At 39.6% G+C, this 27,595-nt stretch overlaps 1 protein-coding gene across 1 annotated transcript in view; it reads right to left on the minus strand.

Moving 5' to 3' along the window:
• The window catches only part of ST18 (ST18 C2H2C-type zinc finger transcription factor), a 184,491-nt gene that overhangs the window by 24,724 nt on the left and 132,172 nt on the right, over positions 1 to 27,595 (minus strand). The window contains exons 10-12 of the mRNA XM_032223013.1: positions 27,140 to 27,351; positions 16,406 to 16,651; positions 1,307 to 1,419 (exon numbers count right to left, since the gene is read on the minus strand). Coding sequence (XP_032078904.1) covers positions 1,307 to 1,419; positions 16,406 to 16,651; positions 27,140 to 27,351 — 571 coding nt within the window. The remainder of the gene's footprint in view (positions 1 to 1,306; positions 1,420 to 16,405; positions 16,652 to 27,139; positions 27,352 to 27,595) is intronic.

The raw sequence follows: 27,595 nt of genomic DNA on the forward strand, positions 1-27,595 counted from the left end.
GTAAAAAAGGGCATGAATAGCCCTTAGGAGGCTTGTAGAGTGCTCCTGGGGGGGGGCAAAAAACAAGCAAAAAAAGGCCCATTTGTTTTGCAAAAACAGACTCATTTTTTGTCAAAAAAGTGCATGGATAGCCTGTAGGAGGCTTGTAGAGTGCTCCTGGGGGCTGGTGAGGCAAAATTGAGCAAAAAATGACCCTTTTTTGCTCATTTCCGCCCTCCCCAGCCCCAGGAGCTCACTGAAAGCCTCCTAAAAGCTATGCATGGCCATTTTGGTGAAGGGGGTGGGGTTTCTGGAGGCAAAAAATGCTGTATTCAGTGTATAAGATGCCCCCAGATTTTCAGCCTCTCTTTTGAGGGAAAAAGGTGAATTTTATACTTCGAAAAATATGGTGTCTGTCTGTCTGTCTGTCTGTCTCTGTCTGTCTGTCTGTCTGTCTGTCTGTCTATCTATCTATCTATCTATCTATCTATCTATCTATCTATCTATCTATCTATCTATCTATCTATCTTGGGAGTCCTCCTGGACCCTCAGCTGACTTTTGAACACCATTTGCCAGTTGTAACCAGGGGGGCATTTGCCCAGGTTCGCCTGGTGCACCAGTTGCGTCCCTACCTGAACCGGGAGGCCCTCACAACAGTCACTCGTGCCCTTGTGACCTCTAGGCTGGAGTACTGCAATGTGCTCTACATGGGGCTGCCCTTGAAGAGTATTCAGCGACTTCAGCTGGTCCAGAATGCAGCCGCGCGAGCGATCGTGGGTGCACCCCGATTCACCCACGTAACACCTATCCTCCGCGAGCTGCACTGGCTGCCTGTTGATCTCCGGGTGCGCTTCAAGGTGCTACTTGTCACCTACAAAGCCCTTCATGGTATTGGATCTGGGTACTTGAGAGACCGCCTACTGCCAATTACCTCCACTAGACCGATAAGATCGCATAGATTAGGCCTCCTCCGAATTCCATCAGCCAGCCAGTGTAGACTGGCAACTACCCGGAGGAGAGCCTTCTCAGTGGCTGCTCCGACCCTCTGGAACGAACTCCCCATGGAGATCCGGACCCTCACCATCCTCCAGACCTTCCGCGCCGCACTTAAAATCTGGCTATCCCGGCTGGCCTGGGGTTAAAGACTCTAACTCCTACTCGAATTGTATGACTGTTGAGTTCTTAAATGGTGTAGTGCTTTTATGTTGTAAATTGTTTGTCCTTCCCCCCCCTTTTTGAACTGTGAGCCGCCCTGAGTCCCCCCAGGGAAAAGGGCGGCATACAAATAAAGTGAAACTAAACTAAACTATCTATCTATCTACTCACATGATCAGTTCCTTTTTGAGATCTCTTGAATGGACCTTGAGTTTTGGACTAGGTTCCGAGATGTCCGAAGATTTCTTTTCCTCCAGTGTTTCAGGACAGATTGCAGGATCTTTCTGAAATAATAGAAGAGACTGTTATTTTGAAGAACTGCTATCTTTTAATCCATTTCTCCCCAACCTGATGCCACCCAAAATCTGTGGACACCACAGTTTCAGTTACCTAATCCACTCAGCTAACTCAGAATAAATAGAAACTGTTAAAAAAACCCAACAGTTTTTAGTTTAGTGCTATTTCACCCAAATCTTTATAAATGTAGTGGGAAAATGTATAGAAATTTTACTTTTTTATGAGTAGTCATTATGTACTCATTGAAACAGATTGTTAGGTCTTGGGGAAATTGTGCAAATTATTCGCAATTATAAACTTATTTTTATGCTTCTCCAAACAGAAGTTAGTCAAAATAAAGGAATGCCAGATTTTATAAGCTGATTCTTGGTTTGTGGTAAACCATGATGTGGTTTATTTGGGTTTGGTTTAACAAGATATATGATTGCAGCCAGGGTCATTCAATTTCTGTGTTGTATGTTGAATGCCACTATGATTTGTTCCTCAAACTATGGCTTAATAAGTCACATGAATCTGGGGTGGGTTGTCAATTTTTTTTACCACCGGTTCGGGCGCACTTCCACTTGCGTGCAATGATTGTGCACATGTGCAGAAGCTTCTGCGCATCCGCAGAAGCGTCTGGGTGGGTGGAGCCTCCCACCATCGCTACTACCAATTCACCTAATCTGAGCCGAACCGGCAGCAACCCACCTCTGATATGAATCTAACCATACCATCTGGACAGAAAAAGTAATCAGCATGTTCACCATGCTGCAGTAGTTCAATACCAAATAATAATGTCATGATCACCTTATATCATCTGTCATCTTAAAGTCTGTACTCAGAGTGTGTTGTATCTACTCAAATATAAGAGACAGCTATTGGAAAAAAGTTTATTAATGTGACCTTTTCTGTATGCTTGTACAATCTGTCTTCAAAAGCAGAAAACTAGAGGCAAACCTCATTATTGAATACAAAGGTATATTAGACACAGTGGTAAGGTCCAGGAAGCTAGTATGAAGTAAACAAAAAGTCTCCCACAAGTATGAGTTGTTTGTTTGTTTGTTTGTTTGTTTAATTAACGTCTCCCTATTCTGTTTCTAAGTGATTAGTTAGGCTGTCTCTATGTGTGAGCATTATTTGAGAAGCCGAGTTACATAGTTCTTAGGATCCTTGCCAGCCTCCATATTCCTACCCATTCAGGAGGAGGGGGAAAATCAAATGAAATTCCATTAATGTACAGATGGACATTTATATTGATTTTTGCAAAGACCAGAACATAATGACAACACAAATAACAGATAATAGCATCTGGCACTTTTAACATTTTAAGCCCTGAAATCTTTGGAAAACTGACAGTTGAACTAAACTAAAAGCTGCAGTTATTTCTCAGTTTTTTCATTCCTTTTAAAAAGAATATCAGCTTTTTCCAATTATTATTTATTTATCTATTTTTGAGGAGGACATTTGGACAGATAGGCTATTTCTTTCTTAGGAAAAAACCTTCTAGAAATGACCTTCAAGTTAACAATCAGTTCTATCTGTGTCTATATGTATGTATATATATTGAACTAGACATAATAATGATTACTTGCTACATCTAATATAGTACCTAATATCTAATATAGTATGCTGTTTTTGACCTAAGATTTTTTTCATTTATAGCCAATATTATTTGGATCTAATACATTTTAGACATGAATCGGACACAAAATTATTCAGATAAAAAGATAAATATTTTATCTCTTCCTTCCTGTATTCCCAAGGCCCATTTGGAGAATATTTTTGGTTCATGCCTGACCCATGTATGCTATCATACTTTTACTTTTCTTTATATTATAAATGACAGTATAAACATCTCTATTTGATGAATGTTTCGTGGACTTTTGGACTCGTGCTGGAGCCCATCCTCCAGATTGGTGAGACAGAAGTTCCCCAAGGATGGGCTCCAAAAACTGAGACCAAAAACTCTGAAAATTAAACCTCTGGTCCCAGTGATTGACCCATATTGGATTCTGCATCTTTATTTGAGTACTTTATGTAAACATTTAATTTCAGTTCACAATCCTTCTCAGCTGTTCCAGCTGCAGAAAATATTACTCTAGATTCATCCTTGAAGATAAATATTATCAGAAAGACTCACAGGGTCATAGAATTAATGTGGCCTTAAAGCAATTTAGCTCAACTTCTGCTTAGTGCTCGACAGTTCTTATCATTGGGAAATTCTTCCTAATATTCACCCTTAGTTTTAATTTACATTATTTTGTCTTTGTTCAGCTTCCAGTCTGAGTCAAGAACAGATATGTCCCATCTTATAACATATAACATCATATCATATTAGCCTGCCTCCAAGCCTGGTGTTAGCCACAAATTTGATAAGCACATTTTCCAATTTTGTAAGGCTACTTATAAAGAAACTCAATGGCACCTGAACAGTGATAGAACCATGATATTCATTTCCATGATGATGTGGAATCATTTAATTTATACTCTTTGCATTTGATTGATATGTCTGACTTCAGAACTATCTAAGTCAGACATATTCATCTTGGCCATGAAGATAAAGAGAGGCTATATCAAGAGATTACTTTACTGAGATCAAGTAAAGTAAATTTACTACATCTATCTCATTCATCTACCAAACTAATTTCTCTGTCATAAGAAGATAAAGGTGTACTTGAATAGAACTTGTTCCTCTGAAACTGATGCTGGCTCTTGGTAATGGTACTGTTTCCCCTCCCTAAGTGTTCACAGAGACAATTTTTGATAAATTGTTCTAAAAACTTGCCCAGTATAGATATAAAACTAACTGGTCTGTAACCTCTCAGGGCCTTCTTACTCCACCTTTTAAATTCTGACAAGATGGATGCTGTTGTCAGCCATTCAGTCATGCCCGGTCCTCTAAGGATCAACACTTTCCATGCCCCTCTGCCTTGCACTGCTTCCTTCAGATCTGCCATGGTCATTCTGATGTCATCCTTTATATATTGTCCAGCCAACAGATATTAGGATAGTCTCTTCTCCTTTTTCCGTTGATTGCTCCCAGCATCATTAACTTTTTGAGTCAGTCAGTTTGCATGACATGAACAAGGTATGACAGCTTCTGTTTGGAGATCTTGACTTCAAGTGATATTTTTGATGAAGTTTGGTCTAGCACTTCTTTATTTGTTATTTTTGCACTCTGTGGGATGCATAATAGTTGCCTCCAGCAACATAGTTCAAAGGTGTCCACCCTTCTCCTATCTGCCTTTTTTAGAGTCCAAGTTTCGGCAGCCTTAAGTAGACATGGAAAAATTATTGTGTTAACTAATTTGCATTTGATTGTGACTCTTCCAGATGTTAATCATGCAAGACATTACAGTTCTTCCAAGTGCTATACACTTTCTGATCTCAGGGCTGCAGTCATCACTTTGGTCAATTTTAGAGCCCAGAAAGATGAACTCCTTTACTTTTTCAATGGTCTCATTGTTGATCTGCACTCTGACCTTTGTGTTCTTTTACTAAATGTTTTATCTGTTTGCAAATAAAGATTCCTGTTACAACTCTATGCTTTTTGCATGTAAAACTACTCTGCCTTGCTTTCTGTTAGTTTTATTTTTTAGCATTTTAAAAATATCCTTCAAGGTATCAGTTCTAGACTGCATAAACAGAGGGATAGAATCAAGATCATGTGAAGTGTTAATGCCACTTTATAATGCCTTGGTAAGGCCACACTTGGAATACTGAATCCAGTTTTGGTTACCATGATGTAAAAAAGATGTTGTAACACTAGAAAGAGTGCAGAGAAGAGCAACAAAGGTGATTAGGAGACTGGAGGCTAAAACATATGAAGAATGGTTGCAGGAACTGGGTATGTCTAGTTTAATGAAAAGAAGGACTAGGGGAGTCATTACAGCAGTGTTCTGATATCTTAGGGGCTGCCACAAAGAAGAGGGAGATCCAAGAGAATTGTTCCCTCAGAGAATTCTCCAAGGGAACAAGAAGCAATGGGTGGAAAATAATCAAGGAAAGAAGCAACTTAGAACTAAGGAGAAATTTCCTGCAAGTTAGAATAAAGAATCAATAGAACAACTTGCTTCCCGAAGTTGTGAATGCCCCAACACTGGAAGTCTTTAAGAAAATGTTGGATAGCCATTTGTCTGAAGTAGTGTAGGATTTCCTGCATAAGCAGTGGGTCTCCAAGAAGATCTCCAAGGAACCTTCCAACTTTGTTATTCTATTCTATCTTTTATGTATAATCACAACTGTAATATTATCAGATTTTGGAGATGCCTTTGGACATATTTTCTAAATTAAGATTTCTAGTTCTACCTCTTTATTGCTATCATATTTTGTGAATTGATACACAAGTTACTGAAGACTGAAGATATCATATTTATTGGTCTCCCTACTGTTGTTGATTTTTGAGCATACTTTTCTTGGGCTCCACCATTATCATCTGCAAGTATGTACATAATGCCCAGCATTTTTCCAAGTGTGTTCCTCTGGAAACGTCTTGATAAAATTTGCAAGATTCTTGGCATTACGGGTTCCCTATTCATGAAGTTTTCATTTGAAGATGGGAGGTAGTAGAGATTTTCTATACCTTAAATTATATCATTATACTTTTTTTTTACTATTATCAAATTTGAATGGCTGTATGCAATATAAAATATCCTTCTTTCAATATTTTGAAATAGTCACACATTAAGTTAATTTACTTGAATTTTTTGAGACTCAAAATGTAATAGATTAGATATAAATCATTCCACTAACAAATCAGTTTGAATATCATGATATAATATTAATAGAAAATTGCATTTTGATCTTTTGTTCATGCCAAATTGACATTATGAGCTTATAAATTGTTAAAAATTGTTATGTGAAATGTTTGAATGGTTAATGGGATTTTTACTTTTAACCAGTTACTTAATTCATTTTCATATGCCCACAAGCAATATTTACAATTATAACTTCTAGTGACACATTGATGTGGGCCTGCAGTATTTTCAGCTTCAGAGACACTTAAATTATTAGATATGATTACCAAAAGTATAAGAATATAAGATCCCACAATTAACCTTTATAAATCTTTGTCAATGAATTAATTTACTACGCAAATGTTAAAAACTAAATAGAACAAAGAACAAAGAATTGGAAGTTCCCATTTCTTTTGTCAAGAAATTTTCATATATAAAAATTAAATAGTTCCTAGATTATGCCATATTTAATTAAAATAAATTGGATCTATTGTATTTTTACTGGAAAAATATTAATGTTCATTATGTTGTTTAGTACATGGTAAGAATGTTTCATTCAGACACATTTCTGCAATGACCTAAAACTGCTATATTCTAGGAAGAAGTCATATATATTACTTCAACAGTTGATTTTATAAAACTTTGCCATTGTTCCATTATATTGTGGATTCAGGAAGATAGCACACTTTTTTGTGAGAACTTGTTTGATCTACAAAAAGCAGTACACCAACTTTATTTTATTTTGTGAATCCCTGAGGTGATAAAATCCATTGTTCTAGGGAGATTCAGAAAGAGGAAATATCTCAAAAAGTTGGAGTTTGCTCTTCATGTCCATATCTTCAGGCTGATTGCTCAGCTCAGACACAAGCCTTTATTGATTTTTTTTTATATGTTTTTATGAACTCTCTTGGACTGCAAGGCGATCAAATCGGTCAGTCCTAGAGGAGATCAATCCTGACTGCTCTTTAGAAGGCCAGATCCTGAAGTTGAAATTCAAATACTTTGGCCACCAAATGAGAAGGAAGGACTCACTGGAGAAGAGCCTATTGCTGGGAAAGATTGAAGGCAAAAGAAGAAGGGGATGACAGAGAATGAGGTGGCTGGATGGAGTCACTGAAGCAGTAGGCATGAGCTTAAATGGACTCCAGAAAATAGTAGAGGACAGTAAGTCCTGGAGAAACGTTGTCCATGGGGTCACAATGGGTCAGACATGACTTTGCAACTAACAACAACAACAAGGAACTCACTATTTCCACAGAGCTTCCTTCTTTCTCCTGTGCACCGCTTGGAGAGTCCAAGCGGACTCTCTGCCCTGGAAACTGAGGAAACTTTTCCCTGACCACGCCTCCTGGCGTGATCTGTCTCCAGAAATTTTTCCTCAGTTTGCCCGTTCGGAAGCATTTGTGTGAGTTCCAGCTGAATTAATCTATTTTCTTTGGCTTGGACTCTCCTTTCTTCCTAACTTTTCCCTTGTAAAACAAATTAATTTCCTCTCCTTTCCTTCATTGACTGCTCTTAATCTGCTACAGCAAGCCTCCAGGAGGACAGGAGGTAAGCGTGCTGTGAGGGGAGGGCTTCCTATGCTGATCTGCTCAGGCCAGCTTTGGAGGCTTGCCACGCGCTTTTAAAAGGCGCAGCAGGGCGGCAGAGGGCTTTAGCAAGCCAGCAACTCCCCGTTCTCACCGTTTGTTGTTTTTTTCTGCAGTTTTTTTTATTTCTGGGCCATTCCCTCTCTAACTCTGCCGTGGAGGAGCGCGCGATCGTCAGATTGCTGAGGTGATCGCTGCATGGCCTCCTAGATCCCCCTCGCTGCCCGGTGGCCATTTTTAAGTGTTTTTTTCGCGCCCTTCTTGGCCTCAGCAGGCCGCGCAGCCATGCTGAGTCAGGAGCCACTGGGTGCCAGGGGGCCAGCCCGGGGTTGCCTACTGTCAACCTGTCACCCTCCTTTTTTCTACCGTGGTGCTGGGGCTCTGGTCTACTTGAGGCCACCGCACCGGCTCAGGGAAGGCCTTACAGGCATAGCCCCTTATGTCTCCCTTGCTTATAGGCCTGGGCCTCCCTGCCTCTCTGACTGACCTGCTAGCTTACCGCTGCAGGCCACATCCTCCAGGTTATACACTAACGCTGCTTAAATTGCATTAGAGTTTTTTATACTTCCTCTTTACCTTTTGTATGTTTTTTTCCATTACTCCATTTAACAAAAAAATTTCTTTTTCTCTTGCAGTGTAGCCTATATCAACTTCAGCTACTCTTGTTATCAGCCTGTGCTTGCCAACAACCTGTGCGGTCATTGACATGGAGAAGTCGGGTTCAGTAGAACCAGTAGACCAGGACCCTCCAAGGGCCTGGACAAGGTTTCTCCCCCTTCCAAGGGCAGTGGGGCTGGTAGAGGCAGGGTTCCCACCCAGACTCCTCCCATCAAGGCCCCTATAGCTGCTGAGGCCAGAGATGCTGCAAGGCGCCAATGGGCGCTTGACAAACAATTTGAGAAAGCCTGGCAGCAAAGGACACTCCCTCTGGGGGTTCATTCATCCTTCCCCTCCCTAGGAGGGATCCTATGGCTCTGATGGCAGAGGAGGTCGAGTCTCAAGACCTGTCCACGGACCGGTCATTGACTGAACCTCCTTCCCCGGCCCCATCTTGGTTCCATGACCAGGACCCTGTCCCAGAGGACCCCCCCAGGGAGAGTCTCTTGAGGACCCTCCCTCTCATATGGAGGAGTCCACTGATCTGGACCCAGATTCAGATCAAGAACCCGAGTTATCCGCCTGCATGCAAGCAGTGGTTGAGCGCGCCATCGCAAAGGGCATTGCAGATGCCATGCGGGAGCACGATAAACCTGTAGCTCCTGTCACTCACCCCTCCAATCAGGGCGGGCCTCCCCCGGCTAAGCGGGTTCATCATCCATCCCTAGAATCCTCCGTGGTTAGCGAGGCTTCGGCCTTGGAGGCTCCTGACCCGGTGGAACAGGGGCTCTTCGAGGATGAGGATCTTACCCCGGATGCCCCTTCCTTCTTGGGCCTTTTCAAGCCCAGCTTGTTCAAATCTGTTTTTTGTAAGGTCAAGGCGACCACCATGGTGGGTATTAAACCTGAGCCCGCTCCACCTCCAGCTGATTCGGCTCCGGTTAATCCAAACGCGGCCATGTTTGATGCCCCAACTCCTCAACAGGAGTTGATTCCAGTCCCGGGCTTATTCCTGGATCTCACCCAATGCCAGTGGGTCCAACCAACCACGTTGTCCTCTCCCAGCAGGGTGGACAAGAAGCTTTATACAATGGAGCCTGTCCTGGAGGATCTCTTGGCCCTTCCGGCTGTAGATCCACCTATTACGGCCCTTACTTCTAATGCCTCTCTGCCTGCGGACCTGTTAGAGGGTCTCAAGGCGGAGGATAAGAAGGCAGAGAAGGTCTGCCACAAGACCCATCTTGCGGCGGCCTGGGCCATTAGTGCGTCTTCTTCCACCTTGTTCTTTAGCAGGGCTACGGCCATTTGGCTGCAGGAACTCGCAAACAAAATCCCCGCGGGAGACACACGCCTCCATCAAGATGTGACCAAGCTTATTGCGGCTTCGCAATATGCGGCGGATGCCGCTCTCAACGCCACTAAATTCGCCTCCAGGGCTCTGGCTGTGAATGTCATGTCTCACCGTTTGGTCTGGCTCTGACATTGGCAAGCGGACCAGAAGCACAAATGGAAATTGGCTTCAGCTCCCTTTAAGGGATCAAAATTATTTGGGGATGTTTTGGACCCTTACTTCATTGAGTCAAAAGATAAGAGGAAGGTCCTCCCATCAACCTCAAAAAAGCAAGACTGTAAGTCCAACCCATATCCGAGGAGGCAGTCCTTTCGGCCCTCTGAGCCTTCCACCTCCTCTTCCTTCTACTCCCCTAATAGGTCGTCCGGGCAATCGGGGGAGGGCTCAGGACAGGTCTTCCTTTCGAGACAGAGACAGACAACAATTTGGATTCCGTAAATTCAATCGCGGAGGTGCCTCCAATAGGCCCTTCTGCAAATGTAGTGACACCCCAAGCTCGTCGCCCATTGGGGGCCGACTCCAACTGTTCACCTCTCATTGGGCTCAGACAGCTCAGGACGCTTGGGTCCTGCAGATTGTCCGGGAGGGTCTGTCTCTGGAATTCCTATCCCCTCCTCCCAGGAACTTTATCAGGTGTCCTGCCCCCTCATGTCCCATCAAGAAGGAGCAGATGAACCAGGAGGTCCTACATCTCCTGGAGATCAATGCAATAGAGCAGGTGCCCCCCGACCAGGAAGGGAGAGGGTACTACTCAATTCTCTTCCTGGTCCCGAAGAACTTAGGGGTGGGGTGGAGGGCCATCTTGGACCTCAAGAACCTCAACAGGTACATCGCCTACCGGAGGTTCAAGATGCAGTCCCTCCAGTCGATCCTGGCGGGGATCCGCCAAGGAGACCTCCTCATCTCTATCGACCTGAGGGAGGCTTACCTCCATATTCCCATTCACCCCCAGCACAGGAAGTTCCTGCGCTTCTTTTATGCAGGCCGCCACTTTCAATACAGGGCCCTTCCATTTGGCCTCTCGTCAGCACCCAGGACCTTCACGAAGGTGCTGGTGGTGGTGGTGGCCCATCTCAGACGCAGGCCCATAAGGCTCCAATGCTACCTGGATGACATCATCATTCAGTCGTCGTCCAGGCGGCAGGCCTTACGGGATCTTCAGATCACTATGAGGACCCTCAGAAACCACAGGTTTTCACTGAACTTAGAGAAGAGTCACCTCACCCCCACAACCAAGATCAACCATCTGGGGGCGTGATAGACACTATGTCCTACAGGGTCTTCCTATCTCAAGACAGGTTAGAGGCCCTCAGGTCCATGACCCACACGGTAATGCAGGCAAGGCAGATTCTGATTGTCCTCCTCTCCCAGCTGTTGGGGAAGATGATCTTCTGCCTGTTGATCGTGCCCTGGGCTCGCCTCCATTCCAGGGCCCTGCAGTGGCTTCTTCTACCTCACCAGAGAGCCAGCAGGAGCAATTCGACCAGGCTGTGAAGAGGTCCCTCCGGTGGTGGGCATCACCTGCACTCCTCAAGGGACACCTATTCAAGGAGCCCGACCGGTTGGTCATTACCACCGATGCCAGTCTCGCCGGCTGGGGAGCACACATGGGACGTCTCGTGGTCCAGGAGTCGAATTGCAGCATCAACTTTCTGGAACTGCGAGCAGCGAGGTTGGCCCTTGGTTACTTCCACCGTCCATACATCACCGCCACGTCTTACTGATGATGGACAATGTGGCCCCCAAGGCACACATCAACTGCCAGGGCGGCACCAGGTGCAAAAGACTGATGGCGGAGGCAGAGACCCTGGGTCTCTGGGCAGAACAACATCTGGAGTCTCTCTGCTCTGACCACATCTCCGGCGTGAACAACACACAAGTGGACTGGCTGAGCAGGACCACCATCGACTCCGCAGAATGGCGGCTGGATCCTGCTCTGTTCCATCAACTGTCTTGCAGATTCAGACTTCCACAGGTCGATCTTTTTGCAACCAAAGACAATGCCTAACTACAACGTTTCTTCTCCCGCTTCCATTCTCCGGGGGTGGAGGGAACGGACGCCCTTCGTTGCAGCTGGCCCCGGGGCCTCCTCTACGCATTTCCCTCTCTTCCTCTTCTTCTGCAAGTTCTCCACAAGATCATAGAGGAGGAGGAGGAGGTACTCCTTGTAGCGCCCCATTGGCCCCGGAGGTCGTGGTTCGCTGACTTAGTCAGCCTGTCAGTGTCCCCACCGTGGCGGATCTCCCCGGATCAGGTCTCCCTCAGCCAAGGGGCCATTGTCCATCCGGAGCACCAATGGCTCCAGTTGGCCGTCTGGCACTTGAGGGGGACCTACTGAAGGCTGAGGGATTGTCAGACGGGGTTGTGCGTACCATCCAAGCTGCTCGGCGTCCCTCGACAACGAGGATATAAGACGCTACTTGGGCTACATTCGCCCAGTAGTGCGAGGACTTACGGCTCGACCTGGTCATGATGCCAGTGTATCGGGTGTTGGACTTTTTGCAGGGGGGCCTTGAGAGGGATCTCTCCGGCCACGCTCCATCGCCAGGTGGCGGCTTTGTCAACCGTTTGGTCTGGAGATCCCTTCCTACCACTCAGCAGGGTTCCCAGGGTGCGCTGCTTCCTCAAGGGCGCCTCTAACATTTGGCCTCCCACGGTCCACTGCTACCCTACCTGGCAGCTATCCATAGTCCTGCAGGCGCTCACGGCACCACCCTTCAAGCCTCTCCAAACAACTTCTCTTAGACATCTTTATCTGAAGACAGCTTTTCTTATAGCTAATATATCTGTCCGTTAGATATCAGAGTTGGCAGCCCTGTGGGTTCGTCAGGACTTGTGTGTTGTTCATACCGACAGGGTCGTTTTGTGGCTTGACCCGACCTTCATTACGAAGGTCAACTCCTGGTATCATAGGGCGCAGGAAATTATTCTGCTGAACTTTTGTCCTCGTCCCTCCCATCCGAGTGAGCACAAGTGGCACAAACTAGACGTGCATCGGGCCTTGAAGATATACATCCATCGCACTTCGGACTTCTGAAAGTCCGAGGCCCTCTTCATATCTTTCCAGCCTAGGTCCTAGGGCAAGAAAGTTTCGTCTTCTACCATTGGCAGATGGCTCAGAGCTTGCATCACGTCTGCATATTAGCTCCAGTCGAGGATGGTGCCTCGCCACATAACTGCCCATTCAACACGCAGTGCAGCTACTTCGGCGGCTTAGGCCACTCAAGCCCCAATTGAGGAAATCTGCAGGGCTGCCGCTTGGTCTTCGCTGTCTCTGTTCATAAAACATTACAGACTGGACACCTTTGCCTCTGCTGAGGAGGCCTTTGGCAGGCGGGTGCTACAGGCAGTGACCTCTTCGGTCGAATCCTGGGACTCTTCTTCTGCCCGCCCAGATGAACATTAACCTGGGTATGTTCCACTGCTTGGACTCTCCAAGCGGTGCACAGGAGAAAGACCATTGGGCTTACCTGAAGGGTCCTTCTCTGTGCACCGCGGGAGAGTCCAACCCACCCTGGTCCATCCAGGGATTCGAAGCCGCCATGTCAGCAGTATGGAAATCCTTGGTCGCTTTTTTGCTGCATCCTCATGGCCAAACCATCTCAAATTTCTGGAGAGAGATCATGCCAGGAGGCGTGATTAGGGAAAAGTTTCCTCAGTTTCCAGGGCAACCAGACTGAAAAAACCCACTGCTTGGACTCTCCCGCGGTGCACAGAGAAGGAGCCTTCAGGTAAGCCCAATGGTCTTTCTCTTTGGGGTCTCTTTTGCTCCTAGACACCTGCATCTGCCTGGTTCTCCTTGAGATATTATCCTCCTGGCTAATATCATGAAGAATGTTCTTATGTAACACTTGTATTTTCCCAAAGGAGTCTTAAAGAAAAAGATTGTCCTCTGGTCTTTCATCTCTATAGAGCCGAGGTAGTGCAGTGGTTAGAGTGCAGTACTGCAGGCCACTTCAGCTGACTGTTATCTGCAGTTCAGCGGTTCTAATCTCACCGGCTCAAGGTTGACTCAGCCTTCCATCCTTCCGAGGTGGGTGAAATGAAGACCCAGACTGTGGGGGCGATATGCTGACTCTGTAAACCACTTAGAGAGGGCTGAAAGCCCTATGAAGCGGTATATAAGTCTAACTGCTATTGCTAACTGCTATTGCTATCTCCTTCAACAAGGAAAATAACTTATTCTTGTAATTAGCATACTCTTTTGGTAAGAAGACAAATAATAATAAAATAAAATAAAGTTGCTTTGTAAGAATGGTTTTATTTATGTAAGAGCAAGAATACTTCCAGACAGAGAGCTGCACTGCTAACAATAAAAAATATTATGAAAGTATTGCATCTTCTTTTGTTTTTAATAAAAAATAATTGATACAAAATAATCGACATAGCTTCTAAACTGACTACATTCTCAAAGTATAATTCCTTGACACGTTTTTTTCAGTTAATGGTTCCTTTTTAAGTTTGATGTATTAAGGTATGTTCTGTATGATTCATAAAAATGGTGCTCTTTGAGCTTGATGGGGTTTTTTTTGCAGACATTTCCTTAGCATGGATGATATTAACTAGTTTGGCAATGAAATGTCTGCAAGATAATCACCAAGCTCAGAAAGCACAAAGTCCCCACAGTTCAACCCTGAATTACAATTATTCTCTTCTCTCGGTTGTTCAAATTGTACCATTCTCTTCTTATGTGTTTTATTGAAGTAAAACAGAGAATGTGTTATTGTAAAGTTTTAAAGCAGCTGTTTAACTGCAGAAAGCCAGAGATTGGGGTGATGGCTCTTCCTACACAACTGCGATCCTTCTTTGCAATGCAAGATTGCAATGACATGGAAATAAATCTCCCACTTTCTGCACTAATTTTCATGTAATTAATATGGTCTCCACCTGGCAGTCATTATACATGCGTTGTTCTTATGTTGTACACAAAGATAAATCTGAATAAACAGTGCTGATTCCTGTTAATTTATCTAAGTGTCATTCAACTCGCATTATAAGAATCTGATGCTGATTATTCATCATAAGAGCAGGTCTAAATAATACTCTACTTTGCTTAATTCTGGCAACAATATTCGTATAGAAAACATGGGCAAAAAGTTGGGGGAAGGGAGAAAACAAACAAGAAATGTACTATCAACAGTCAATAAACATATAAATGAAAAGGGCATAACAAAAATCAAGGAAATCATCAGGTTTTAAATTATAATTTAGTATAGTATCTGTTTCAAATGATGATTCCCTTTATGTAAATATTTGTCTTATTTATGTAAGGGAGAGTATCAGCCCACAGCTGCATTTTTGTTTCCTGTTCAGCTTCTATTGTAAACCAAATTGATGCACTATACTGATATGCATGTTGATATTTTGTGAATGCCTTGATGAAGAATACAATGGAGTAAATGAAATATGGTTATGTTTTAAGTGCTTGATTGATTTCTTTGATGATCACTGTCCGAGAGCCAATTTCTATATGATTTATATTTTTCTGGCAATTGAGATTTCAAATTCAAAGAAATACACAGCCAAGTGATATTTAATCCTCATGTATCTATTGTATTCCTGCCTGATTCCACTCCCAACACCAAAATCTGGGTATATTGATTCCCAGGATCAAAACTGGGCTGAAAATATAGATGATAGGGAACAGTAGATGTACATCTAATATCTTTGATCGGCACACCACTTTCTACCTTAATTGTCCCTCCCTTTTATTTGACTTAGGGTTGGTCAAATCGCTATTTGAAGATAATTATCCTGTTATATAATATGGCTTAAAGTCAAAGGCTTAAACATAATAAATATTAGACCTAGATGGGTTTTGGCTTCTATATGATGAATACCAACAAGATAGAAAGCAGCAAGAACAGAAAAATGTGGCCATACATGTCTTCTTTGAGACTGATCGGGAGCTTTTTTAGACCTAGCTTTTAAGAACAAAATTAATCAGAGATTTAGCAAGCTGCAAAGCAGAATGCCAGTCTAAAGCATTAATTTGTCTGTACAAGGATGCTATTCAGTTCTACAAAGGAGTTATAAACATTCTTTGAAAATAAAATAAAGGATGACTGCTTTGTTTAGAAACATGTTCATCTACTTTAAAAAATGCAGGGAGTGTCCTAGCATGACTAAATTAGAGAGAAGAAGCATCCCCATTTATGTGTATTTGTGTATTTGTGTGGATGAACAAATTGTCCTGCAGCAGCCATTTTAAGAAAACTCACAACATGCTCTCTAAACTTCAGGCATGGCCTCCTCCTGCCTAAAAATATTTAAAAATGCATATCTGCCTTCCTAAAATAGGGTTAAAGAACTTATTGAGCTGGTCATTCAGATGTTGCTAAACTGCAATCCTATCAGCCATGGTCACTATGAGCAATATTTTTAAAGTACAGATATGTGTAGAGGGTTGAATGTTTTCTTTTCATTCTCATAAAAACTGGCCGCCTAATGCTATTGCTGGTTTCTAGGAATGCCACCACACCTTCAGAAAAGAACATAACAATTAAAGGGCACATCATTCTAATTACCTCTTTCTGCCAGCATCGGACAGGCAGAAATAACCTAAACCAACAAATGAATTATATTTGTTTCTATTTATATTTAGGGGTACAGCAATATCTATCATTGACTCAAATTATGCATTGGAAAACAAACAATCCAAAATTAGAGATGATTTCCATCACCTCTGGGTATCATCAAGTAAAATAAAACAAAATACCTCTTTCTCTTCCTCTTTTTTGCCCTGGCTCTTGCTATAATTGATTGGTGTATCCCAACCTTCTTTTTCATTCAAAGCTTGGTAGAAAGTGGCATTGACCAGAATGCTGCCTGTTTTGAAGGGTGAGGAGGAAGGAGTGGGGACATTGGCACTGAAGGAACTTAGAGAAGTAATATTTTCTTGACTTCGGTTCTTTTTCATGCTCAGATCCAAAGTGCCATTTTCATCTACTTCTATTTCAGTTCCCTGAAACACAAGAGAGAAATGTTTAAAGAGCTGTTTGCAGAGGCACCCTAAGACATGTGTAGCTTTTAAAGGATAAGTGAAAATGCCTCCTATTATTTAAATATACCTAAATCTAAAACCAGCTTTACCATTTACACCCATTAATATTTAATTCTTAGGCAGACTTAAGTGATACTTCAATAATGCTCTTTCTGTGTTTGAACACTTACATATTGCAAGCAGAATTGGAAAAGAGGCTTCCTAAATATAAACTATATATACTAAATCAGAGGATATTTTTAAATTTTCAATCTTGCTCATTTTATTTGCAAAGAATTATGATCGCTTTTGGACCAGAGTATTAATTTATTGCTTATCAACCTTATTCTTGTATTCCTTCTTCCCCCCTACACTAGACATGGTACATTTGCATCAGAGGAGAATAAAGAAATGCAAAAACATTTGCTCTTTATATAGGAGCTACAATCTCACTTGATCTAAAGTGCACTCTGAATTCTAAGATCATGTTAAAGAATTATTGTAATAAATGTGGGCAGTATCCCTCTCTTAAATATAATTTCTCATTGGAAATTGTGAAGAACAAAATCAGATAGAAATTATTCTTGTTGATCTGTAGCTTGCATTATGGCCAAATCACGCATATTTTTCCAAATGATACTCTATGCGTGTTTGGTATCTACAAAAGTATCTTAACTAAACTATTGAAAGGTTTTGACCTACATAGGTTCAATTAGGATGTTTAATCTGATGCTTCCTTAGATGCATTGATCTCAACATTCTTTCATACAGAGGAAGAATGGAGAATTTAAATATATTTTCTAATTCAGGAGTACTCAATCTATAGCAAATGAATTATCATTCCTGCTTAATTTTGTGACCAAGATAGCCCCAGGAACTATGCTACCAAAATTCAGGAGGAATACAAATTGTAAAGTTGTAGAATTGAGAAAGGGAATTCCAGCAGAGAGATAAGTTTTGTTTAAAGATGGATGAATCAGAAATGGAACAGTGCTTTCCCTTTATATATTCCCTTTATATAATATTGCAAACTGAAAATGGTTTAGTTACTATGGTACTCAGAAATTGTTAAACCCACTCAGAGAGCTGGATTATTACACTTTGATCCAAAAATTATTCAGAAAAAAACAAAATTCACCCATCCCATCATCTAGTATTAGAAAAATTGGCAGCATTTATATTCTGAATCATAATATCACATTTATAGTAAAATTGGTTTTCATTGAAAAGAATATCCCTAGCAAATTTTACACAGGTTGAAGGAATTTGGGGTCAAGTCTTAATTTAAAGGGAAGGAATGTTGGAAAGAAATGATGATGATGTCCTCCACAAATAAGTTATCTTGAGAGTAGAGCAATATATAAAAATTTCCTCAATAATCTTTTCAATAAAATATCAAATAGACATCTAAATTGGGTCATAAAATATCACCATGCAGGAAATAATAAGTAAAGCAAATGACAAAACATCCACTTTAAGGTATCTGCAACCCTTCATAGATGTTGTAATGCTAGTCTGATCTCAAGAGGAAGCCCTGTTAGTCATTCAGTCTAATTTTTGTTCCCTTCCCAGCACAACCTGGATGTAAATTTGAAGCAACAAATTGGCCAAATGCATTGTGGGGATGTTTTAATTGGGAGCAATCAGGATAGAGGGATACATTCTACCTCATGCACTTCACAATTTATCTCAAATTATCTCAATAAACCTTGATGCTCAGCTTTTAACAGAATCCAATGCTAAACACTTTTACTGATTTATCATGAATTTCTCCTAGATAGTAGGAAAATATAGGAAGTGAGGTAAAAATTAAAGGGCATATACCAGTCTAGTATCTGGTTTTTTTCTTCATATAAATGAACTGTGCTTCAATGGTTAGTTGAGCTAGACTTTGGTAACTGAATATAGATCTTTTTAACATTAATATTTTGTTGTGTTTTTTTTAATCTAGGTGAATGTTAATATACATTGCAAGTCCATGTATGATATGCCATATGCTAAATAAATAAATATGTCAAACTAGTATGATTAGCTGGCTGCTTGGTGTTTATCTTCCTTAACCTATGAACCACATGTTGCCTAATCTGATCAACTATTGCTTTAGTGACTAGAACATTCTGGAATTATTCTTATAAAAAGTTTTATTATAAATCCTGACTAATAAATGTATCTGAGGTATGATTAGTTGCTCCACCAAACATGCCGGGCCACCAATTCAATATGCTGGTTACTGAGAAAAAGACAAAGGCAACCGAACAGAATAAATCCTGAAAAAAGTTACAAAAGAATAAACTATTTTGGTATAGCTGCTAAAATATCAATCTTTTAAAGAGTATGTTGCTCATATAACTACATTGTTAGAAAATAATCCAGAAAATATAAAGTTTTCATGATACTTGTGTAAGGTTTTAGAAATATCAGTTCTCTTGCTTTCCTCGGAAAAAGCCGAAAACAATTGGGCCAATTACTTCGCTTTGTACAAATGAGAAATTCTTCTATGACAACAATCACACTTTAATCCCTCATTTTAAGAGAGATATACTTCATTATATTTATGGGAAGTAAATATACTTATAATATGTTCATGCTAAGATGCTTTCACTATATCTTTCTGTCCCTTTTTAGTAAATAATTTAATCTCCTGTGATAGTTTTAAGCCCTGAATTTGCCAGTACAGCTTATCCCGGATAATAACTTAGTAACCACATCTTATGCCATCTGTATAAAATCAAATACAGTTTTATATCAGCATTAATAACCCTTACTTACAAAAATCCAAGATATTAACTGTATCATTGCCAGCTGAACTTTCCAGGGCCTGACTACATTGCCATAATTACCCTTGTGTTTTTTTGGCTTCATAGTTGATATATAAGTGCAGCCATGAAACAGAGCTACAAGTAATCAAGTTTAATAACCACTGTAAAGTAAAACGCTAAATATTGTAGTTGCAAACATTTTTCATAATAAAAAAAAACTTGGGTTAAGTCTGCCTGGCCAACATTCACATAAAATGCCAGACCTCTGTGACAGATGGCTTAGGAGAAGATGCCATGTGATAGGGCTGCAGTAGTTTTATAGTAAAAAAAAACCACCCCATAAATAGTGCAGATTTTCTGTCACTAAATAAAATACCAGCTATAGGGAAGGCAGAGACAACAGCAAACAAATTCCATAAAACAGTCAAAGTCTTCTCAAATTAAAACACAAATCCAAATATGTTAGGAAACACATCTGACGATTGGGAACCAAGCCCTACTTAACTGAACTAAAAAGGTCTGGTTGGAAAGCAATTCATATTCAGATATGTGAACATTCTTGGTTTTTTTCTTTCCTTTTCAACATTTATCATTTCATTGCTTGTGTTTTATCATTATTGTTAACCGGCCAGAGTAGTGTGCCAAAAAATGGGTGGCCGTATAAATCTTTTCAAGTAAACAAAATTAATAAAGTAGCTAGGGTTTCTTCTGATGTGTAAACTTTGGTGAATACAAATTTAATTATGATCAGAAGGTTGTGCATTTGCAAAAAAAGGGTAGTTGACATATATTTGAGCTCACTGTTGAACACAATGATCAAATGGAGAAATTGGTCTTGGGTTTGTAAAAGAATGGACTGCATTTTAACATTTTGACTATTTATTATATGATACTTTTCCTCTAACATTTTTTACAGTCATAGCAAAGGCCAAAGGAATACTACTATGGAATTCACCTTTCTGTTTCATGAATTAATCTTTTAATCATTTTAAACATATATTACTAGAAGCGGATGGACATCTATTCAAAGAAGTAGGGTTTTTCATCTTGCCAAAATATATAAGATGTACTTAGAGAGCTCTGGAAGATAGACTTTGGAGGAAAAAACCACACAGGACAACTCTTTGATTTCTCCCCAGCCAATAAATTGGCTGCATAGAAAATCAACAACTCGGGGAAATGGCTAGGCAAAGATATTTCTCTGTCATATTAGGATTTGATAGGCAGAAAGGTTTACAGAACATGCAAGTGGTTCTATCAGTGGTGGGTTTCAAAAATTTTTAGAACCTCTTCTGTAGGTGTGGCCTGCTTTGTGGGAGTGGCTTGCTAGCCATGTGATTGGGTGGGAGTGGCTTGGCAGTCATGTGACTGGGTGGGCGTGGCCAACTTGTAAAATGTAGTGAAACTCACTTAACAACACTCTTGCTTAGCAACCAAAATGTTGGCTCAGAAACTGGCATTTGAAGCACGCAAGTCTTAAAACTGTCAAGTTACAAGACTCTTGCACCCCTAACCCTTTAGGAAAAAACCCCCAGGGGTGTTCAAACTTGACAGCTTTAAGATTTTAAGGTTTAGATAGGACTCTTAGAGGCGGGTGAGGCGATTAGTGAGCCAGTCAATCAGTGAGCGGTGGGCGGGGCAAGCATGGTGCGGACGGGTGGGGGGAGGGAGCTGGAACCTGTTCTAAATGGCATGGTAGATTTGTGGAACCTCTTCTATAGAAGAGGTTAGAACTGGCAGGAACCCACCCCTGGGTTCTATTTATTGTCTGCATTCACATAACATATTTCACCTTTTTTTAATATATTAGACCATAATATAAATCATCAATAAGAAATAATATTAAGAAACAAATGTGGAAATTTTATCCAGGAGGAATCGTTGTTATCTTTTGGGATGATTTGGGATTGATAAAATGCCATGGTAAATGTTCTCTGTGTTTATTACAATAACAGTTTTTTAACAGAGGGGTTTGGACACTTAATCTTGCCTTTTTATTACTCTTGCTCTTCTTTTTAACTATTATGTCATTAATATAGTATATAGATGATAGGTTAATAAGGTGTAAATAGATTCAGTAGTTTAAAAATTTGGGGCAGGCTGTTTCTCAAGGGGTGGGAAGCTAATATTGTTTAACATATTAATCAGTATTCAACTAGAGGGAATAATATATGCAAATGTATTTGTGTTTTTCCTTTTTAATGCACTTTTTAAATGTCTTTTGTGGTTTTTTCCTTTGTTTTTTTAATTTTGGAGTTTGTGTTTGTATTTTATATTTTACCTTTTTAAAAATAATTGAAAAATAAAATTGAAAAAGGACTATAATATATATCACAGTTTCTCAACCTTGGCAACTTTAAAATTTGTGGATTTTAATTCCTAGAATTTCCAAACCAGCATTCTGGGTCACAAACAAACAAAGAAACAAGTAAAAATGTCTGCCCAAAGTTAACACTAACTAAGCTACTTAGTAAATTGTGCAAATGTGTCACCTAGTTTTACCTGATCTGGTTAAGAATGTTACCTGACTGTTAGTCTGAAGTCATATAGTCCAGAAACAGCTGAACAACAACATGTTTGGAATAAGAAAGATCAACTGCAGCAGTGGTTACCAAGTTTAAGACACATCAGTTATTACTGGTTTACAATCCCCATCATCCTTAAATATTAGACATGGTATGATGGGAATTACAGAGAATAATATCTGGGGATCCCAATACTAATGCAGCTGATAATCTAAAAGATCATGAATATTCTTAAACCTACTCAATCCTATAATCTCAGTATGGAACACAAATCTCATGGCACACATAAGAATTATGCTAAATTAAATCAAGGACTTGCCTAGTCTGGTATCCTATTTCCACAGTGAGCTTCTGATATTTCAACAAAATTTACAAGAGGAATCAAGCAGAATCAATTTCTTGCTTCTGTACTATCAGCAGTTGCATTTCATCAGCAATATTTTTGTTTCCTTCCATCAGAAATAAAGTACTAGAGATGTAATGCAAAGAATATGGAGATTCCTCTTGGGTTGTAATAATTTCCAGTCATTGAGTTACATACTGTCTATTTCTTTTAAAATAATCTGAGCCAATGGTCATATCACATTTCAGATTATCATTGTGGGAAACTATTTTCCCCTAATACAAACTCCTGCAGAAATGTGTCTTGTAAGGTTTTATCTTTATCCATTTTCTCTTTCATCTTTTGTAAAAAATGACCATGGAATATTCCTCCTTGCTGGTATTTTATTCTTGTTTTTATTACATTTCAATGTTCATGTTTATTTCCTGTACATTTAGTAAGTTCCAAATTTTTAACTTGCATCAATGCTTGTTCTGCCATCTTTTAAATAACCAGCTAATGCAAGCTTCTCTTTTTTGACAGTTTGTTTGACTTGAAATAAACTTCTGCCTCCATTTATGCAGGATAAGGGTGATTTATCAATATCATTACAGGAATGGTATACATTGTGAATAGTCATCAATTTCCTGTTTTTCAGTCCAAACTGTCCAAATGAGCTTGTAGGTAGTTCATAATTTCAGCAGTGTATCATATCACAGGTATGGGTCAAAAATTCATGGCTTTGATGGTGTTTCCACTGTCCAATTGTATTCTTTACTAATCACATTTTAATTTGTCCATGCTTGATGTTATCCAACTGTAAAATACCCAGATACTGTGTAAACTTCATCCTGATGGTTTGGCCATTCAGCATTTAAATTCCATTACTGTTCATTATTTCACCCGGATTTATTGCTACTTTAGCACATTCCTCTAAACCAAATTCCATTGCTGTATCTGTGTTAAATATTTATCAATGATAAATATTTTGATTTCTGATTTTACATAAAACTTCAGATCATTTATAACTGTAACCCTAACCCTACTATTCAAAAGTTCAGAATATTTTATGAATTTGTTTGCCACCAACTGATGAATGGGAATGTTGGCTTTATTTGTCTGGATAAAAAATCTGCTTCCAAAATTGTTACTTAAATGATTTAACCTATTCGAAATAAGCATTGCAAAGGAGAGGAACCTATGGAACAGATACTACTCCATAGAAGTCCTGCCATTGGACAGAATAAAATATGAGGAAAAGAAATTAAGAATATGAAACAAATTTTACGAAATAAATTTACGCAAAATTCATTGAGCGGGCCTGTAATGGCCTAACATCTCATGCTATTCTATTTAATTAAAAATCTGTGGATTAAAAATAATAATCAAAAAGCAAACTGCAATAAGCACTAGTTTAAAAAAAATATTCTGCTTAGCATTTATAGTGCAGTGTAATAGTTTTAAATGTATTGACTGCAATGGTATCCCTGATTTATTTTTAAATATAGCCTTAATACCACAGTCCAGATTCCTGGGCTCTGTTTTGTTATCTATTCAACAGTTTCAGCACCAGGAATAATTGAGAGACATCAGATATGCTTGTGTGCTAAATATTTCATGCTGTTTGTTTTCCTGTTGTGTTTTCTTTCAAGATACAGTACACATATGCCTCTCTGTCTAAACCTGTGTGGGGAAACACCCAAACATTAAATAGATTTCTTGGCAAAACACCATAGCAAGATAAAGATAGACTATACTACATGCGTCTCCTTCTTTGAATGGCAATTACACAAGGAATGAGATCAAATCAAACTGTGGCAAGAAGTGATACCACAACAGGCATATTTCCAAGAATTTAAATAGAAGGAAAGTTGAAAATGTCACCATTTCCCAAATCATTTTCAGAACACTCTCTAACACAAACAAACAACCAATTTTCTTAAATCTGGATAAATGCAGGTGATTCAAACTCATATTATACTGTGGTGCCTATAATATAAAATATTTACATTAAATCATTTGTAGTTGTTTAAATGTATTGGAATCATTAAAAACAATGCTAGAAAAGTGTCCCATCTTTTCCATGTAGTAATAGAAAATATAAGATTTTGAGCACAATCTGGTTTAATTTATTTGATTATTCAAACTGATCCAGAGAATTCATAATTATGCATTTAAATAAGTTGTATTTCACTGATGTTACTACTATGTGTTGTTTTTTTCCTTGCTTCATTTCATACAGAAAACTAAGTTATGGAGATCCTTGTTCTTAAATAAATATGCAGTTTGATTATAGATCACTTCTATTCTTTCTTAACATGGAAATACAAAAAGATCCCTTAAAATAGCTGTTATAAAAACAGATTAAAGATCTCAGTTAAACTTTAGAATGTTTTATTTTATTTTTTTAAGAGGTTAATCAACACATATTTTTTTCAACAAAAGATGCTTTATAAGTGCATTAAAAGCAATTTAGAAATTAATTATACAACAATGTAAAAGCATTACAACTAAATTATTAATATAAGCCTCATTAAATTTATTATCATTCTTGATGTTAAGTTTGAAAGTGGATAGTCATTTTCCTCCATATGATTTTCCACATAAAGGTAATATTTTATTGGCTGATGGTGAACAGACAATATACAATAGAAAAGCGTGATGAGCAATCTAAATAATTTTGCCTGGTTCTTTATCTGTCTGTCTGTCTATTTCTTTCTTTGCTAGACTGAAGTTAGAAGTATGTGGCCTATTGATGTTTTTCTCTTATCATTCTTTTGATGATTTATGGGCTGTTTGTTTAGAACACTTTCTCTGCAAAGAGATTGGAGGGGAAAGCCAGTTTCATTTTTTATTTCATAGAAAATGTTCCCAGCTCAGTGGAGAGGGAGCTACAGAATTTTAGATTCCTTGCTTTATATTATTTTAAATGTAATAACAGTACCTTCTGAGAAAGTTATATGCATAATTAAAAAATAAATTATAAATATTGTTTGGAGAAACAATATTGAAAATCAGAGTGATTATCACACCGAAATAAAGTTTTGGTTAAAGTTCATACAGTTTTAGAATAAGTTTTGGATCACATTATTTTTCTTTCTTTCATGCATAAGCAACAAAAATATTATAATGTATATTATTCTGTTTAAAATCTCAAATTTCCTAAAAGGGATCAGTATTTTTTTAAAAATAAAAGAATATCTTTGATTCTGGCAAATCCATCTCTTTCAACCTTTCTTTGCTTTTTTTTGGACAAAAACTAATTGTTACAGAAGGGCCCTGGTTGTCATTTTTCCCTACTGGAATTTTGGCAAAAGTAAAAAGCTGGCAGAGGATAACACATTATATTTTTTAACTGTATATTAAAAACTTTTTTGTATGCTCTTTATCCTTACTGTGTGCTACAGTTGTCACTAGGAATTGCTTCAATCGCATTCCCTTCTTTGGCAAATGCAAAGCAGGTATATAACTGAATGCGCGCGCGCGCGCGCACACACACACACACACACACACACACACACACACACTATTACTCTTCTTTGGCAAGAACGATCTGTTTCTAAGGTCAGCCAAAGGTGAGGGCAGCAGTTTAATATTGCCTCTGGCGCCTAGTACTAGAATACTTACTTGGTCCAAGGTAGTAAATACAATTGTGGCTCCAGTTAAACTTGTTAGAAATCCTATACCTTAAAAAGAAATTGCCTGGATAGTTGACTTCTTTAGTTGTTGGAAAAGGCAAAGTAGAATATCCTTGTTTAACATCTGAGCTTCGATTGATTTTCCATATTTTGATATGCTATTAACATTATACATTTGCCAGAAGGAAACAATCTTCCTGAAGAAGATCCTCCAGCACCACATAGCAGGACTGAGAACTATGGCTAAAATGTTTAGTACAAGGCAGTGGTGAGTTCCAGATCCCGTTGCAACTGGTATTGTGTAACGGGGCCGGGCACCCACCATGTGCATGCACGCGTGTGCACAAATGGCCTGATCGACTCAAATAGCGGTAAGGAGAGCGGGCAAGTGGGTGGGCCCTCCGAAGCACTGGAATGGAACGGTACCTAGTGCTCCCAGCAGGCATCGTTACGCTCGTATCGGGGTGTACCGGTCATATCCCACCACTGGTACAAGGCCTGGGGAATAGTAATTTATCTTTTCCAGCACAAATACTGTGCATAATACTTTTTTATTAACCTACCTAGTTCTACACATCTGTGCCTGTTCATTTTTTCTACAAAACCATCTCAATGTTCAAGACACTACTGGCACTTTTTCCAATGATGTTCTTGCTGCTATATTGGTTGTGAATGGTGCTAATGCAGCCTAATTTGCCTACTTGCAAGGCTGCATTGTTAAACATTTCTGGGATTCCTTAACAAAGTTGAAGTCCAGCAAATCTAAAAGACACTGGTTGAGAATCCAATCTTATTAAGTAACAAAACAACAAAAATAATCTGTTGCTTTATAATTAATGAAAACAAAGGCTAATTAAAATTAAAAGTTAACAGCTACACATTTTCATCAACCATCTCACCAAAACCTGTATATATCTCCAAGTTATCAAAACGTGAATTTCTTAACATTTCTATTAATTTTATAGTAGTCTTTATTTCATGTGAGAAGAAGCCTCTTTTAAACCACTTTTGCACCATGTCTTTCCATAGTTCTTTTCCATGTAGAAGCCATTTATGACAACTCTCCAGAACATAGTCCTGTCACTTTTCAAAGGAATATTCAGAAAGGTGCTGCTCTTTTTAGGGGTAGGAAGGGGGAGCAATTGCATGCAATCACTAATAGGAAAGACAGTTTATTCACACAGTTCAGTAGCTAACGCACCCTCCAGGTTTCTGGACTTGCCTACCTTGGCAGACAGACTCCGTGGTTTGCTGGAGAGGATCTCTGTAGCTTCCCTACAGTGAGTGGAAAGGTTCAGAATTGCAGCAGCTGCTGCTATGTGGGTGTCTTCACTACATTGATCGTAGCGATAAGAGCTGGCATGGCAAGGACTCTGTGTGTGGGCACTAGCACTAGGCTGCCGATTAGAAAATTTCCCTGGATTTGAAAAATGCTTTGCTGTTGAAGAGAGATTTGATTAGAAGTAGTTCTATGCAACTGTCCTCCTATTAAAGGGACAAAGGCAATCAGTTCATACAGTAAAATAGACAAAGAATGCATAAAATAAAAGCTACTCTTGACACAAAACTCAACATTTTTTTAAGTTTCAGAAATTAATAGATTTAAAACATTAAGACTGTGTTGTTATATAAATGTTCAGGTACTTCCAAATTCAATAGAGGACAACATTATAAATCCATTT

The sequence above is a fragment of the Thamnophis elegans genome, chromosome 8 (assembly GCF_009769535.1).
Source record: "Thamnophis elegans isolate rThaEle1 chromosome 8, rThaEle1.pri, whole genome shotgun sequence".
Classification (NCBI taxonomy): Eukaryota; Metazoa; Chordata; class Lepidosauria; order Squamata; family Colubridae; genus Thamnophis; species Thamnophis elegans.